Source organism: Drosophila suzukii, chromosome 3 (assembly GCF_043229965.1).
Source record: "Drosophila suzukii chromosome 3, CBGP_Dsuzu_IsoJpt1.0, whole genome shotgun sequence".
Taxonomy (NCBI): domain Eukaryota; kingdom Metazoa; phylum Arthropoda; class Insecta; order Diptera; family Drosophilidae; genus Drosophila; species Drosophila suzukii.
The window spans coordinates 20,208,894-20,222,515 of NC_092082.1; the positions used below are offsets into that span (position 1 = coordinate 20,208,894).

Sequence of the window (13,622 nt, forward strand, 5' to 3'; positions counted from 1 at the left end):
TGTTCTTTGCACTCCAACTTTTTAAAAATGTACAGTAAAGCAAGCTATCGTTTTTAAAACATTTTCAGATGGATCATTCAGCGGATGATAGCAACACCGTAAATGCCTTGATGGCCATTCATGTTTTTCGTATTTGTGTTGCATATTTATACATTTCTGTTTCTTTTTGCAGCAAATTTATGAATTGTTGCAATGACAGTGAGATTTATGGAACATTCCCTTCCGATATTTTTTCGCGCTACAACAGGCAAGATAGATTTATATTCGTTTATATTTTTGCAAAAACTCGTAAAACTCGCTTACAAAATATATCAGTAGTTGATTAGTGTTCTATACATTTTCAGTGCGAATGACATTTTATCACATTCAAAGATTTTTTGACTAAATACTGTACATCTATCGATCAGTAAGGGAATATATATCTGCATTTATCGCATCCCAAGCTTACTAATTTAATATTTCATAAATTTTTCCGTTGTTAATGTATGGGCTATTAAATTATTTAATAATTTATTCAAAATGTTAAAAACGTGACAGTGAAAACATAAAATAACAGATAGTTTCGGTGAAAACATCGTAGCTGTCACGTTTCGGGAAACATCGATAGCATCGACAAACATCGATTGCGACGTGTCACAGTCTGGCAACTCTGCTGACGGCCATACTTGAAAATACATTTTTTTCTGCAAAGTTTGTCATTGTCACTGTGTGAATGGAATCTGTGATGCGTTGTGGAATTAATAACGTGCAGTAAACGACCCGTAATGGTTCAAGTGCCCTACGCGTCGGCGAATGCAGTGCGAATAACTATGAATTGATACGAAAGTTGCATAACACGTCGCCTGGTGTCGCGGTTAGTGTGTTTTTCGTCTCGTTTCGTTTCCGCCGCAGTCGCAATTTCCAGAAAACCTCACCACACCACACCACCACCATCACCACGCACATACACACACACACAGTCGCACGCAAGGGCAGAGACGCGGCGGCGGAAAAAGTGTGCGGACCGTGGATATAGCCCCTTGTTCCGAACCCAAATTGGAGTCCCCATCGAGTGTGGCGTAGCCAATGTGCTGTGCGATACCCGCTGCCCCCTCCGTACCGCCGCCACCCCCGCCACTGCAACAACGACGCACACGGATACGGATACGGACACCAATACCAGCGCACCCCAGCACGGCCGACAAAGAAAGAGCGATCTCTTCCTCTTTGTACAGTTAGTTCCTACAGCTGAATCGGCCTAAAAGGGGATTGGTTGCCTATCCAAAGGCGCAGGAGGTTGCATGTGAAACACGGAGGAGGACCCAAAAGCCTGAGCCCCAAACCCCGAAACCCCCATTCGCCACGAAAGAAAACCAAACAACCATGAGTCTCCTGGCCACGCCAATGCCCCCGGCGGCCAACGCCTCATCCTCATCTTCGTCGGCCGCCTCCGCCAGCGGGATTCCACCCAGCGCCAACAACAACCTGCCTTTCGAGAAGGACAAGATCTGGTACTTCAGTAACGATCAGCTGGTCAACTCGCCCAGCCGCCGATGCGGCATCAAGGGAGACGATGAGCTGCAGTACCGCCAGATGACCGCCTACCTGATCCAGGAGATGGGCCAGCGTCTGCAGGTCTCCCAGCTGTGCATCAACACGGCCATCGTGTATATGCATCGCTTTTACGCCTTCCACTCGTTCACCCACTTTCACCGGAACTCCATGGCGTCGGCGAGTCTCTTCCTGGCCGCCAAGGTGGAGGAGCAGCCGAGGAAGCTGGAGCACGTTATCAGGGCTGCCAACAAGTGCCTGCCGCCGACCACCGAGCAGAACTACGCCGAACTCGCCCAGGAGCTTGTCTTCAACGAGAACGTGCTGCTGCAGACGCTGGGTTTCGATGTGGCCATCGATCATCCGCACACGCATGTGGTGCGCACCTGCCAGTTGGTCAAAGGTAGGCACCCACCATCCGACCCAAGCCATGTTCCCCTCACATGTCAGATGGTACTGATTACTGTGGTATATTTTAGCATGCAAGGATCTGGCGCAGACTTCGTACTTCTTGGCCTCGAACAGGTATGGCTCAATACTAGCAATGCGCTACTCTGTGGTATAATCCCTCCCGGAGATTGACTCCCAAAGCGAATGAGGCAGTGGTATAAGCGGTGTGTGTGTGTGTGCGGGTGAGGAATGGGGCCCAATCCTCTCTAGAAAGTGGTCAGGTGGTACAGCACCCTTTTCCAGGTTTTAAGCATGGTGAGACAGCTTTTCTACCTGCTTGTTTCCTCGCTTATAGCTAATAGACCCAGGTATCTGGGCCGAGACAAAGAAAAGGTGAGGACCCGAAGTCACTGAGCGAACAAGGATACGCGGGTCGCTTATCGCAGCAGGCAGTCATGCTGCACAAAAACCCGCATCTTAACAAAAAGGCAGTATTTTTCCGGTCCCTTGGGTCAATTATCGGCAGTTGCCTGCAATAACATTGTAATTTGTATCGGGAAATCCGCGAAGTATTAAAGAATAGGCTGTGATTCCTAGAAAAGGATGATTGTACTTTTGGCAACCGCGAAAAACCTTTTTCCTTCCAAACATCTGAAAAGAAGATAACATTGTTTTCGACTTATAATTCCGTGGAAAATGCTGGCTACCCGAGGAATGTCAGAAATGATTTTTTGGAACTATACTTATTTCTAAATCTTGAGTTATCTTGGGATAATTGTTTTGGTTTTATAATCCCTCAAATAACAAAGAGAAAATCCATAAGGTCTCTTGAAGTATGCTAAGACGCAATCGGCGGTTTTAGTGATGAAATCTCCCTGCACACACTCACAAAACTACACTTAGTTCTAATAGTATAAGAAACGAACCGTCACTAAATTGACTTAACCATCCTGGCACAGCCTGCATCTGACCTCGATGTGCCTGCAATACCGCCCCACCGTGGTGGCCTGCTTCTGCATTTACCTGGCCTGCAAGTGGTCCCGCTGGGAGATCCCCCAGTCGACTGAGGGCAAACACTGGTTCTACTACGTGGACAAGAGCGTCTCGCTGGATCTGCTGAAGCAGCTGACCGATGAGTTCATCGCCATCTACGAGAAGAGCCCCGCCCGCCTCAAGTCCAAGCTGAACTCGATCAAGGCGATCGCCCAGGGAGCCAGCAACAGGACGGCCAACAGCAAGGACAAGCCTAAGGAGGACTGGAAGATTACTGAGATGATGAAGGGCTATCATTCGAACATCACCCCGCCGCCAGAGCTGTTAAATGGCAACGACAATCGGGAACGTGAGCGCGAGCGGGAACGGGAGAGGGAGCGGGATCAAGCGTCGCTGCTGCCGCCGCCGGCAATGGTACCGCAACAGAGACGCCAGGATAGCAGCCACCAGCGCTCGTCCTCGGTGGGTGGTGTGCCGGGCAGCAGCTCCTCGTCGTCTTCCTCCAATCACAAGATGCCAAACTATCCTAGTGGCATGCCCGACGGCCATCCAGGTAAGTGCATCTCCCGCTTTGGGAAAGATGGAGGCAATCTAACCCATTCGCATTGCAGACCACAAATCGAAGCAGTCGGGCTACAGCAATCGCCTGCCCTCCAGTCACCAGCGTAGCAGTAGCAGCGGACTGGGCTCCTCGGGAAGCAGCGGTCAGCGCAGCAGCTCATCCTCGTCGTCGTCGAGCCAGCAGCCGGGCCGACCGTCTATGCCCGTAGACTATCACAAATCCTCGCGTGGCATGCCGCCAGTCGGCGTGGCCATGCCGCCGCACGGCAGCCACAAGATGCCTTCGAGCTCCAAGCCTCAGCCGCCGCAGCAGCAGCCGCCGGCCCCTCATCCATCCGCCTCCAACTCATCTGCATCGGGTATGTCCTCCAAGGATAAGTCCCAGAGCAGCAAGATGTACCCCAACGCTCCGCCGCCATACAGTAATAGTGCCCCGCAAAACACGCTGATGTCGCGTGGCGGATATCCAGGCGCCAGCAATGGATCCCAGCCACCGCCTCCGGCCGGATATGGAGGGCATCGCAGCAAATCCGGCTCCACCGTCCATGGCATGCCTCCCTTCGAGCAGCAAATGCCTTATACCCAGAGCCAGAGCTACGGCCACATGCAACAGCAAGTGCCGCAGCCCCAGCAGCAACAGATGCCCTCGGAGGCAACGCAGCACTCCTCACAGTCCAAGAACTCACTCTTCAGTCCCGAGTGGCCCGACATCAAGAAGGAGTCTATGGCGCAGACGCAGCCACAGCCCTTCAATGGACTGCTACCACCTCCGGCCCCACCAGGTCATGACTACAAGCTGAACAGCCATCCGCGCGACAAAGAAAGCCCCAAAAAGGAGCGCCTCACGCCCACCAAAAAGGACAAACACCGTCCTGCCATGCCCATGGGCAGCAGTGGTAGCAGTTCCTCCGCCTCGGGATCATCGAAACCGATGCTACCGCCTCACAAGAAACAGCTGCCCCATGGCGGGGATCTGCTGGCCAATCCCAGTGAGAGCGGCAGCCTGAAGCGGGCCAACGAGATCTCGGGCAGTCAGTACGGACTAAATAAGCTGGAGGAGTTGGACAGCAGTAGCATGCCACGCGAGAAGCTGCGCAAGCTGGACAATGCAACTGGCCTACCGACTTATCCCAGCTACGAGGAAAAGCACACGCCTTTGAACATGTCCAATGGGATCGAGACCACGCCGGATTTGGTGCGCAGCTTGTTAAAGGAGAGTTTGTGTCCCTCTAACGCCTCGCTGCTTAAACCGGATGCACTGACTATGCCTGGGCTGAAACCTCCGGCAGAACTGCTGGAGCCTATGCCCACTTTGCCGGCGGCAATCAAAAAAGAACCGGGAGTCACTCCCTTGACCAGCTTGTCTGGAGGCCCCGCTCCAATGGACCTGGAAGTGCCCACCAAGCTGGCCGGGGAGATAAAGGAAGAAAGCAGTAGCAAGTCCGAGAAGAAAAAGAAGAAGGACAAGCACAAACACAAGGAGAAAGATAAGTCCAAGGACAAGACGGAAAAGGAGGAGCGCAAGAAGCATAAGAAGGACAAACAAAAGGAACGGAGCGGCAGCGGTGGCAGCAAGGACGGCTCGCTGGCCAATGAGCCCCTGAAAATGGTGATCAAGAATCCTAACGGCAGCCTCCAGTCGGGCGCCTCGGCACCCATTAAGCTCAAGATCAGCAAGAACAAGGTTGAGCCCAATAACTACTCTGCAGCGGCTGGTTTGCCGGGAGCTACTGGCTATGGACTGCCTCCGGCTACGACCACCACTACATCCACCGCCTCGATCGGGGCTGCTGCTCCTCCTGCGCTGCCTCCTTACGGCGCCGGCGGTGGGGGATACAGCTCCTCGGGAGGCAGTAGTTCCGGCGGCAGCAGCAAGAAGAAGCACAGCGATCGAGACCGCGACAAGGAGGGAAAGAAGAGCAAAAGCCAAGACTATGCGAAATACAATGGAGCTGGTGGAGGCGGCTTTAATCCCCTTGGCGGTGCTGGCGCCGTACCTAATTTGATCGGAGGAATGGGCGCTCCGTTAGCAAGTGCCGCACCACCATCTATGCTGTTGGCGCCCACCAACGCTTTACCGCCCTCCGCCGCCGGGCTGGCACCGCCCCCCATGCCCGTCTACAACAAGAAGTAGTGGTAGCGGTCAGCGGGTTAGTCCCTAAGTGGCACTTTTTGATATATGTATAGAACCTCAGTAAGTCCGATTGTAGGCTAGTTGTTAGGTTTGATGGTGAGATGCATTATTGATTTTAGTTAAGCACATAGCTAAAACTCTAAATAGCGAGTCGAATCGAGAGGAAATGGTAGAAACAAAATAGAAGAGGAGGTCGCGATGGGGCTGGCCGTAAACGCAAAACTCAAAACGCGAGAACTTTTGTACAGCATTAATTAATTTATAATTATAATAAATAGAGTACATTTAAGCCCACATACACAAAAACATAGACTAGTTGTAAGCGAATTGTTGGCGAACGGAATCCGAGACGCAGGCAGAATATTCACAGAGAGCAGCAATGGCCGTCTAGCATTTAAGTTAGCAAATCAAATACCCGTAACACACAATGTAAGCTGTATATAGCCACTCACAAACACACACTCACACAAATCGAGAGATATATAGAACCGACTTCCGCTTAGCAAATATACTAAATACGGCCCCAACTAAATGCAAGCCAGACAAAGTAAGAACTTCAGAATAATCCACACGGAGCACATGGGCAGAAGCAGGAGGAGCAAGTAGTTGTGGAAGAGGATTGAGGATAGAGGAAAAGAAAGCCAGCGCTTTGATTCAAAATTGAAGACGCCAAACTACATAATAAATTATTTAATTAAAACCTAGTTGCTAATCCGAAAATGAATGAAGAAGTTTATCTTTAGTTAGCAAAGTTTTTCTTTCCTTTTTGAACGATCGCCCTGTTTACCAACCGATTCCCAAATTCATTTTCGACACATAGCAATATATACAGTAGCGTGTTTTCATTTTTCAATGAAGATAACTAAACAGATCTGATTGTTTCAGCGGAGGATATTATGTTACACGATCGCCTGGAACGTTGACGTAGCTTTCATTTGTTTTTAATTTATTTTTTAAATAGAATTACGAAACAAATTACCACAAAAAACCAAAACAAAAACAAACATAAATCCCCCAAAACGAAAACATATTATGCAAGCAAAAAAAAACCCAAAACAAAATTTTGAATAAAATAAAATTGTTGTGCAAGAAAACAAAAAGGTTTAAAAATTATGTAAAAGCAAGCGAAAACGTTGTAAGCAAACTAAGCTAAGCGAACGAAAAACTAACAAAATGCTAAAGGAAGAAAAACAAAAGTTAGGCATATAGAAAACTAAGTGAGATCTATATATTCGAAGCGAAAATGAGAATGAAATGAAATTTTATGTAATTTTCGACTAAGGCAAAGGTTAAGCGAACGTTGCGCGTTTTTCAAAACTATTCGTACTCGTATATTCGTATTCGATTTCTCTACTACTGCATTAAGCTGCAAGCATATATAGCTCTAAACACACCACACATCTATACACACACCCCACACAATCGAGAAACATTTACTTTAAGTTGGGAATCCGAGAAACCCGTTCTTCTAATCGATCGATCTCCCACCCTCGATCGAGTTGAATGCGTAATTTGTATCTAAGATTAAAGTTTTCTTTTACATACTTATTCTTGGCCCCATACACCCCACCCCATCCCCACCCTTCGCCCTCTCCTAACTTAAGTTTTTGTACATACTTAGAAAGCAAATGGAAAACCCGCCGCTCGGGGGGCGGGCAAGTGTCGGGTTTCATTGGGACTGTTTGGTTGTGCGTTCGAATATGAACTCACTCGGCACTTGCACGCCCCCACGAGGGCACGAATAAAAATCTTCAAAACCAGGCAAAAATTCTAAACAAAAAACAATAAAATGCAAAAAATAAACAACAAAAAAATCAGGAAAAAATTAAATGAACCGAGTTTTTCTTGGGGATATTCAAGGGGATTCTTACAATTTCTCAATGTTCAGATAGGAAATTCATAAGTATCTAACACAAGAGGACGTTTTCCTCCAGTGCTTCGACTATCATATACTCTTTACTCAGGCAACCAATTCAACTTAGTAGAATCTATGTAAATGTCAAGTTTAATCTCTAACTTTGAAAATGTGGGTGCCAGAGCGACTGTTTCCGTTTTATCGGACTAGCTGTTTTCCTTCAAGGACCGATATCTCAATGTTAGGTTAAGGTTCTAGTTTCACATCTATCAGTAAAAGTTAACATGGGGGTAAAGTGTTTGGAAAGACAAACTTGTTTTCTCAATATGATCTTAATTTATCGAATCTTTACAGGGTCGGTTGACACACTTTCCCAAATGTTCCCATAAAAGCTATTTAAATCAACGACAAAAATTAACATGAAATTGAGATATCGGGCCTAAACGTCTTTCTTTCTACATAGTAGTTGCCTTTGTTCTTTCTTCCGGTGTGCTTTGTCAGGAAGTTTATTGCTGTCCACAGTGATTAGGGAGATACAGTTTTAAGGTCCATTTCAGAAAGTTAAAACTTGTTCACAAAAACCGGAAAGAACGATATAGTTAAGTGTCTCGACCATCGGATACTCTTTACTCAGCTAAAAGACGATGGAGATATACAAGCAGCAAAGTGTGATTGTAAAGCGCCACCTACCAGCGGTTTCAATATATGCTTATGTGGGCGGCAAAGAGATTTAAGTGTTATGGGCGTTTGTGGGTGTGGCAAACTTTTTTAAATTAATCGGTAGGTATTTAGAAGAGCAATACATATCAGATATTTTTTAGCTTTTATATTGTAGAAGCCACAGTTTTGGGCGGTTTGTGGGCGTGGCTCATTCGCGTAATAAGCTTGGGCTGCGTACGAAGCTAAGAAATCTACATCTAAAATCTCAACTCTTTAGCTCTTATAGTTTCTAGATCACAGGGGTCAGGCAAACATGAATATATCGACTCGGCTAGTGATGCTGTTCAAGAATATACATACTTCATGGAGTCGGAGACGCTTCCTTCTACCTGTTATACACTTTTTTCCAATTACAATATACCCTTTTACTCTACGAGTAACTGGTATAAATATGTTTTTGCAATTTAAGATCTTTGTATATATTTAAAATGTTGTTCTGTGGAGATAATATCGCAATGTAAACTTCAGACGTGGGCGATTACGTGCTTCAGAATCCAGTCTAAGTAGCTGCTGATGCGCGTGAACACGGCCGGAAATCCCACCTGGCAGCCCATGGTGGTGCCAAAGGAAGTGGTCCCGATCAGATAGCTGGAGTTGCCCTGCTTGTAGACCAGCGGACCGCCGGAATCGCCATGGCAGGTGGACTTGCCGCTGGTAGTGCTCATGCAGATCATCTTCTCCGAGACAGCACCGCTCCAGTACATCCGGCACAGGGCGTACGGCATCACGGGCATCTCAACGTACCTCAGCACGGGAGAAACCGTTTCGGAGGCATCACTGTCACGTCCCCAGCCGGAGGCAAAAGCTCGGACGGATTCGTAGGTGGGAAATTGGCCGTTTAAACGACGCGGTAAATTGGCAGCCCTTATCCGATCGTTGAAACTCACAAAGGTGGGCAGGTGGATGAGCGAGATGTCGTTAACCACCGTGCTAGCCGTGTAGTTGGAGTGCACTATAATGCCCGATTTCTGAACCACGATCCTCTTCTGGCCCTCCTCCGCCTCATCGTGGATGTTGATGGCGCCCAAATAGACCGTTACGGATTGCGCTCCATCCATGCAGTGCGCCGCTGTGATTATCCAGTAGTGTGAGATCAAGGTGCCGCCACACCAGGTGCTCCAATTGCCGTAGGAGATGTTCAGACCCGCCTGGTAGGGGAACTGACCCACCTCTGCGAGTTCCCCATTGGTAATAAAGGGTTCCACCTCGGTCAGGAGGGGATCAGCTGTACAGGAAGCTGCCAACAGGACACAGAGAAAGAGTATCATCATTTTACGACGCTTAGGAATAACTGAGGAAGGGAGACTGCTTCAGGGTTATATAGGAACGGGCTAAGCCCCCAACTATCACCCCCTTATCACTGATAAGGACACCCTCGAGCATCAAGCACCCTAGACCAGTGGGATTATTGCCATGATCACAAAAAAAAACAGTTCACTTCAAATGAACTCGCAATGAATCACTGCAACTGAAATCAGCACGTGAGAGTAGGGCATTAATGGCCTTGTTAATCTAACCAACTCTTAAGTTAGCACATGGTACAAACATACTGATTTACTTAATCGATTGCAAATTCCCACTTTCAGTTGCTTTGATAACCGTCAATATATAAATATTTTACCTTTTTATACGTTTCTTGATTGATGTGTGTCTACTGATATGGTTACCTTTTCTTGTAATTCCTTCACACAGTTGTTAGTCACTATAGAAATTGTTGCTTACTTTTCCGCATGTGTCTGAAAAATAAAGCTTTTTATATGTCAAGTTTTGAAACATTTTTATTTTTACTTAACTGTTGTTAAAAGTTTCCAATTTTTAATTTTGACCGATATATCATAAACCTTTTCTGAAACAAGCTCTTCAGGCTGAGTGCTTCCATCGGAGTACTTTTCAGCATATATTTTAAAAAAGTAAGCTTTTAATATTAAACATTATTTTAAATAGGGCCAAGCCTTAGAAATGTTTTTAAATTCACAGACCGATTCGACCGATGGATCATAAAGATATAATCAGGAGTTTTCCCAATTCGGAACAAGCTCTTTTGACTGATTGCTCCTATCGGAGGCCCGTGCTAAACGAAAGCAAAACATATGTACTTTCCATTATTTCTGTAATCAAGTGGCGTTCAGATCAGTCCGAAAAGATAATCCATAATCTGGCATTATACCCATTCTTACGTCTTTTAGATTAACCCATTGAGGGGACAATAAATATAAACCCAAATTCAGCGCGTCAGTGGCGCAAGTAGTGGGGTCCGGAAAACATGCAAATCAGAACGGCATTAGTTTCTCTTCTAATCATTATTCAGGGCAGGTCGATTACCTGCCTGGACCTGGGTCATGGGATCGAAGGGCGAATCACTGGCGGGGAGTTAGCCCTGGCTAATCAGTTTCCCTATCAAGTGGGTCTGAGTATTGAGGAGCCCAACGACCTGTTTTGCTGGTGTGGAGCTAGTTTGATCTCTGACCGACATTTGCTAACGGCAGCACATTGTGTTGAAAAGTAACTATTGGATCTACTAATTAGTGACTATACTAAGTGGCTTTGATACCATTTGCAGGGCTGTTGGTATCACTTACTACTTGGGTGGAGTGCTGCGACTAGCACCTCGACAGCTAATCCGAACGATTAGTCCTGAAGTGCACTTGCACCCATCTTATAATTCCCAAACCCTGGAGAATGACATAGCAGTGCTACGATTACCAGTGGAGGCCAATCTCTGCGATTCTATCAGACCCATCCGACTGCCAGGAATCTCATCCAGCAGTACCAATTACGAGTACCTCCCCGCAATTGCATCAGGTTGGGGCCGCCTGAATGATGGTAAGAACTGGTATATAGTGGTTTTAATGTCTTACAAATTAAAATCTAGAACTAGAAATTGGGAAACTTTTTTATAAAGATGGAACGTCTTTATGTGCGTACGTTATCTTTATCGCACAAAGCATCGCTTTTATGGTAGAACTTTCTGTTAGACTATATTACGAAGTTGCATTATAAATATTTTGAAAGTTATTAGATCTAAAAGTAAATATTTTTGATTGGTTGACCTGAAAATTCCTTATATACAGAATCGGCTACTATCTCCGATACCCTCCGCTATGTCGCCCGATTTGTGGAGTCCAACGAGGACTGTTGCTACTCTTATGACAACATAAAATCTACCAACATCTGCATGGATACAACCGGAGGAAAATCAACTTGCACCGGAGACTCCGGCGGACCGCTGGTCTACAAGGATCCCCTGCTTAATACAGATGTTCTGATCGGCATTACTTCCTACGGCAAGAAGTCGGGTTGCACTAAGGGATACCCATCGGTTTTCACACGCGTCACCGCCTATTTAGATTGGATAGGTGAGGTAAGCGGGGTTATCTATTCATAAAGTGGCCCTTGATGACTGATCAAACAGTGCTGGGCACTGTAATTAAATTAAATGTTGAGCATTTGAGTTGCGACTGTTGCCTTTCATTTCGGGGGGTTGATGTGGGGGAATGACACTCAAAAAGAGGCGCAGTTTGTTTTATTGGCTAGTATAGATAACAGCTGCTTCCTTTGCCTATGATAAGAATTTTAAATTTGTTGCATAGCATACTTTTTAGTAACTTATAAAAATTGCTATGGCCAACAGGTGGATAGAAAAGGCGTAAGCCTTTAAAAGTAATTCAATGCATACAAAATTAAATATAAACATAGGCTGACATGAATCTTTATTTCAAAATATATTTTCGAAAGTCATCACTAACACAAGCCACCAAAATTTTCCTAACCGAATCAAAATCAAGGGAACACCAAGACTGAAAATATATAATATTGTCTTGTTTAAAAAAATTAAACCTATTTTTAAAGACCTGTTCTCAATTACTCAATTACACAAGCACTGTAAATTACAAAAGCATACCAGAAGACGAATATGTGAAATATGTAACTAAGTAAATAAAATATGATTAGTATTTATAGATAGAGAGATAAAGATATTTTCTTAAATTAATTCAAAAAATTATAGTTAGTTTTAAAAGTTATACCAAATAAAATGGGATGTAATTAATAAACATAAATAAGTTTAAACTATCCCAAATTTTCCCATCATGCTGACTTTAAACTCCGACAAATACCAAGAAGGTACTATCTTAACTGCTTCTTCTATCATTTTTATAAATTCGATTATTTGAAAAAGATCTAACGTACTTATCTTTTGCGTTCTTTGTCGATGGCTGAAAAATCCCCAATTTTTCCAAATGTCTTCCTGTTATACTATCTTTCCGCTGAGAAGAATTTTGACGATTCACGCCCCCGTATCTGAGAATTTTCAACGAGCTCTATCGATGATAAGCGCAGATCAATTTCCATATCGCTCAAAGCGCGTTACACAAGGAGACCGGCCCACTTGAGCAGGCGTCCGAAAATCAGATAGCGATGGAGACGTCACTTGATTGGACTCCAGCGGCTATAAAAGCGGCGGGATGAGTCCATGTGGGACATACTTTCCATAGGTAGCTCCAACATGAAAGTTCTGATTGTCTTCGCTTTGGCTTTGGCCTACGCCTCCGGATCGGCCCTGCGCTCCCTGGACGGACCCGGTGGTCGCATCACCCACGGCCAGGATGCCCGCACCGACCAGTTCCCCTACCAGGTGGGACTCTCCCTGAAGATCGGCTCCTCCTCGGCCTGGTGCGGTGGCTCCCTCATCGGACACGAGTGGGTTCTGACCGCCGCCCACTGCACTGACGGCATTGACTCCGTCGAGGTTTACCTGGGCAGCACCGTTCGCTCCAGCCCCAAGGTTAAGCACCTCGTGACCAAGGACAAGATCATCATCCACGCCGACTGGAACAGCCGCACCCTGAGGAACGACATCTCCCTGATCCGCATCCCGCACGTGGACTACAGCAGCGCCATCCACAACGTGGAGCTGCCCAAGGAGGAGTCCCGCTACGCCACCTACGACAACGATGAGGTCATCGCCTCCGGCTGGGGCCGCACCTCCGACTCCGCCAGCGCCGTGGCCGCCCATCTGCAGTATGCCCACATGAAGGTCATCTCCAACAGCGAGTGCAAGCGCACCTACTACTCCACCATCCGCGACTCGAACATCTGCGTGTCCACTCCCGCCGGCGTGTCCACCTGCAACGGCGACTCCGGTGGCCCTCTGGTGCTGGCCTCCGACAAGGTCCAGGTCGGTCTCACCTCCTTCGGATCGTCTGCTGGCTGCGAGAAGGAGTACCCCGCCGTCTTCACCCGCGTCACCAGCTACCTGGGCTGGATCAAGGAGCACACCGGCATTTCTCGTTAAGTTGCTGATGTTTTGATTAAAACTATCTGATTTTTTCGAGCATACAAATCATGCATTTTTGGGTTATTAAATGGGCTAAGCCAAAATTGAGTAAATTGCGACATTTTTAAAATATAAATAAACAAAACTAGCACCTCTTTGAATAA

General features: G+C 46.5%; 4 protein-coding genes across 4 annotated transcripts; 3 read left to right on the forward strand and 1 right to left on the reverse strand.

The window, feature by feature from the left end:
• The first annotated feature begins 652 nt into the window (after positions 1-652).
• Positions 653-7,438, forward strand: CycT (Cyclin T). The gene is made up of 4 exons (XM_017067878.4): positions 653-1,933; positions 2,010-2,055; positions 2,880-3,466; positions 3,525-7,438. Exons 1-4 carry the CDS (start codon positions 1,363-1,365, stop codon positions 5,606-5,608), a joined length of 3,288 nt encoding a protein of 1,095 aa, XP_016923367.3. The 5' UTR covers positions 653-1,362; the 3' UTR covers positions 5,609-7,438.
• A 1,139-nt stretch (positions 7,439-8,577) lies between these two features.
• Positions 8,578-9,474, reverse strand: LOC108004794 (brachyurin). The gene has a single exon (XM_017067846.4). It carries the CDS (start codon positions 9,452-9,454, stop codon positions 8,648-8,650), a length of 807 nt encoding a protein of 268 aa, XP_016923335.4. The 5' UTR covers positions 9,455-9,474; the 3' UTR covers positions 8,578-8,647.
• Positions 9,475-10,378: 904 nt separating this feature from the next.
• Jon74E (Jonah 74E) lies at positions 10,379-11,634 on the forward strand. The gene is made up of 3 exons (XM_017067837.4): positions 10,379-10,685; positions 10,744-11,006; positions 11,255-11,634. The coding sequence occupies exons 1-3, from the start codon at positions 10,447-10,449 to the stop codon at positions 11,566-11,568; spliced, it is 816 nt and encodes a 271-aa protein (XP_016923326.4). The 5' UTR covers positions 10,379-10,446; the 3' UTR covers positions 11,569-11,634.
• Positions 11,635-12,655: 1,021 nt separating this feature from the next.
• On the forward strand, positions 12,656-13,524 carry LOC108004804 (serine protease 1-like). The gene has a single exon (XM_017067870.4). The coding sequence runs from the start codon at positions 12,688-12,690 to the stop codon at positions 13,474-13,476; it is 789 nt and encodes a 262-aa protein (XP_016923359.2). The 5' UTR covers positions 12,656-12,687; the 3' UTR covers positions 13,477-13,524.
• Positions 13,525-13,622: the final 98 nt, after the last annotated feature.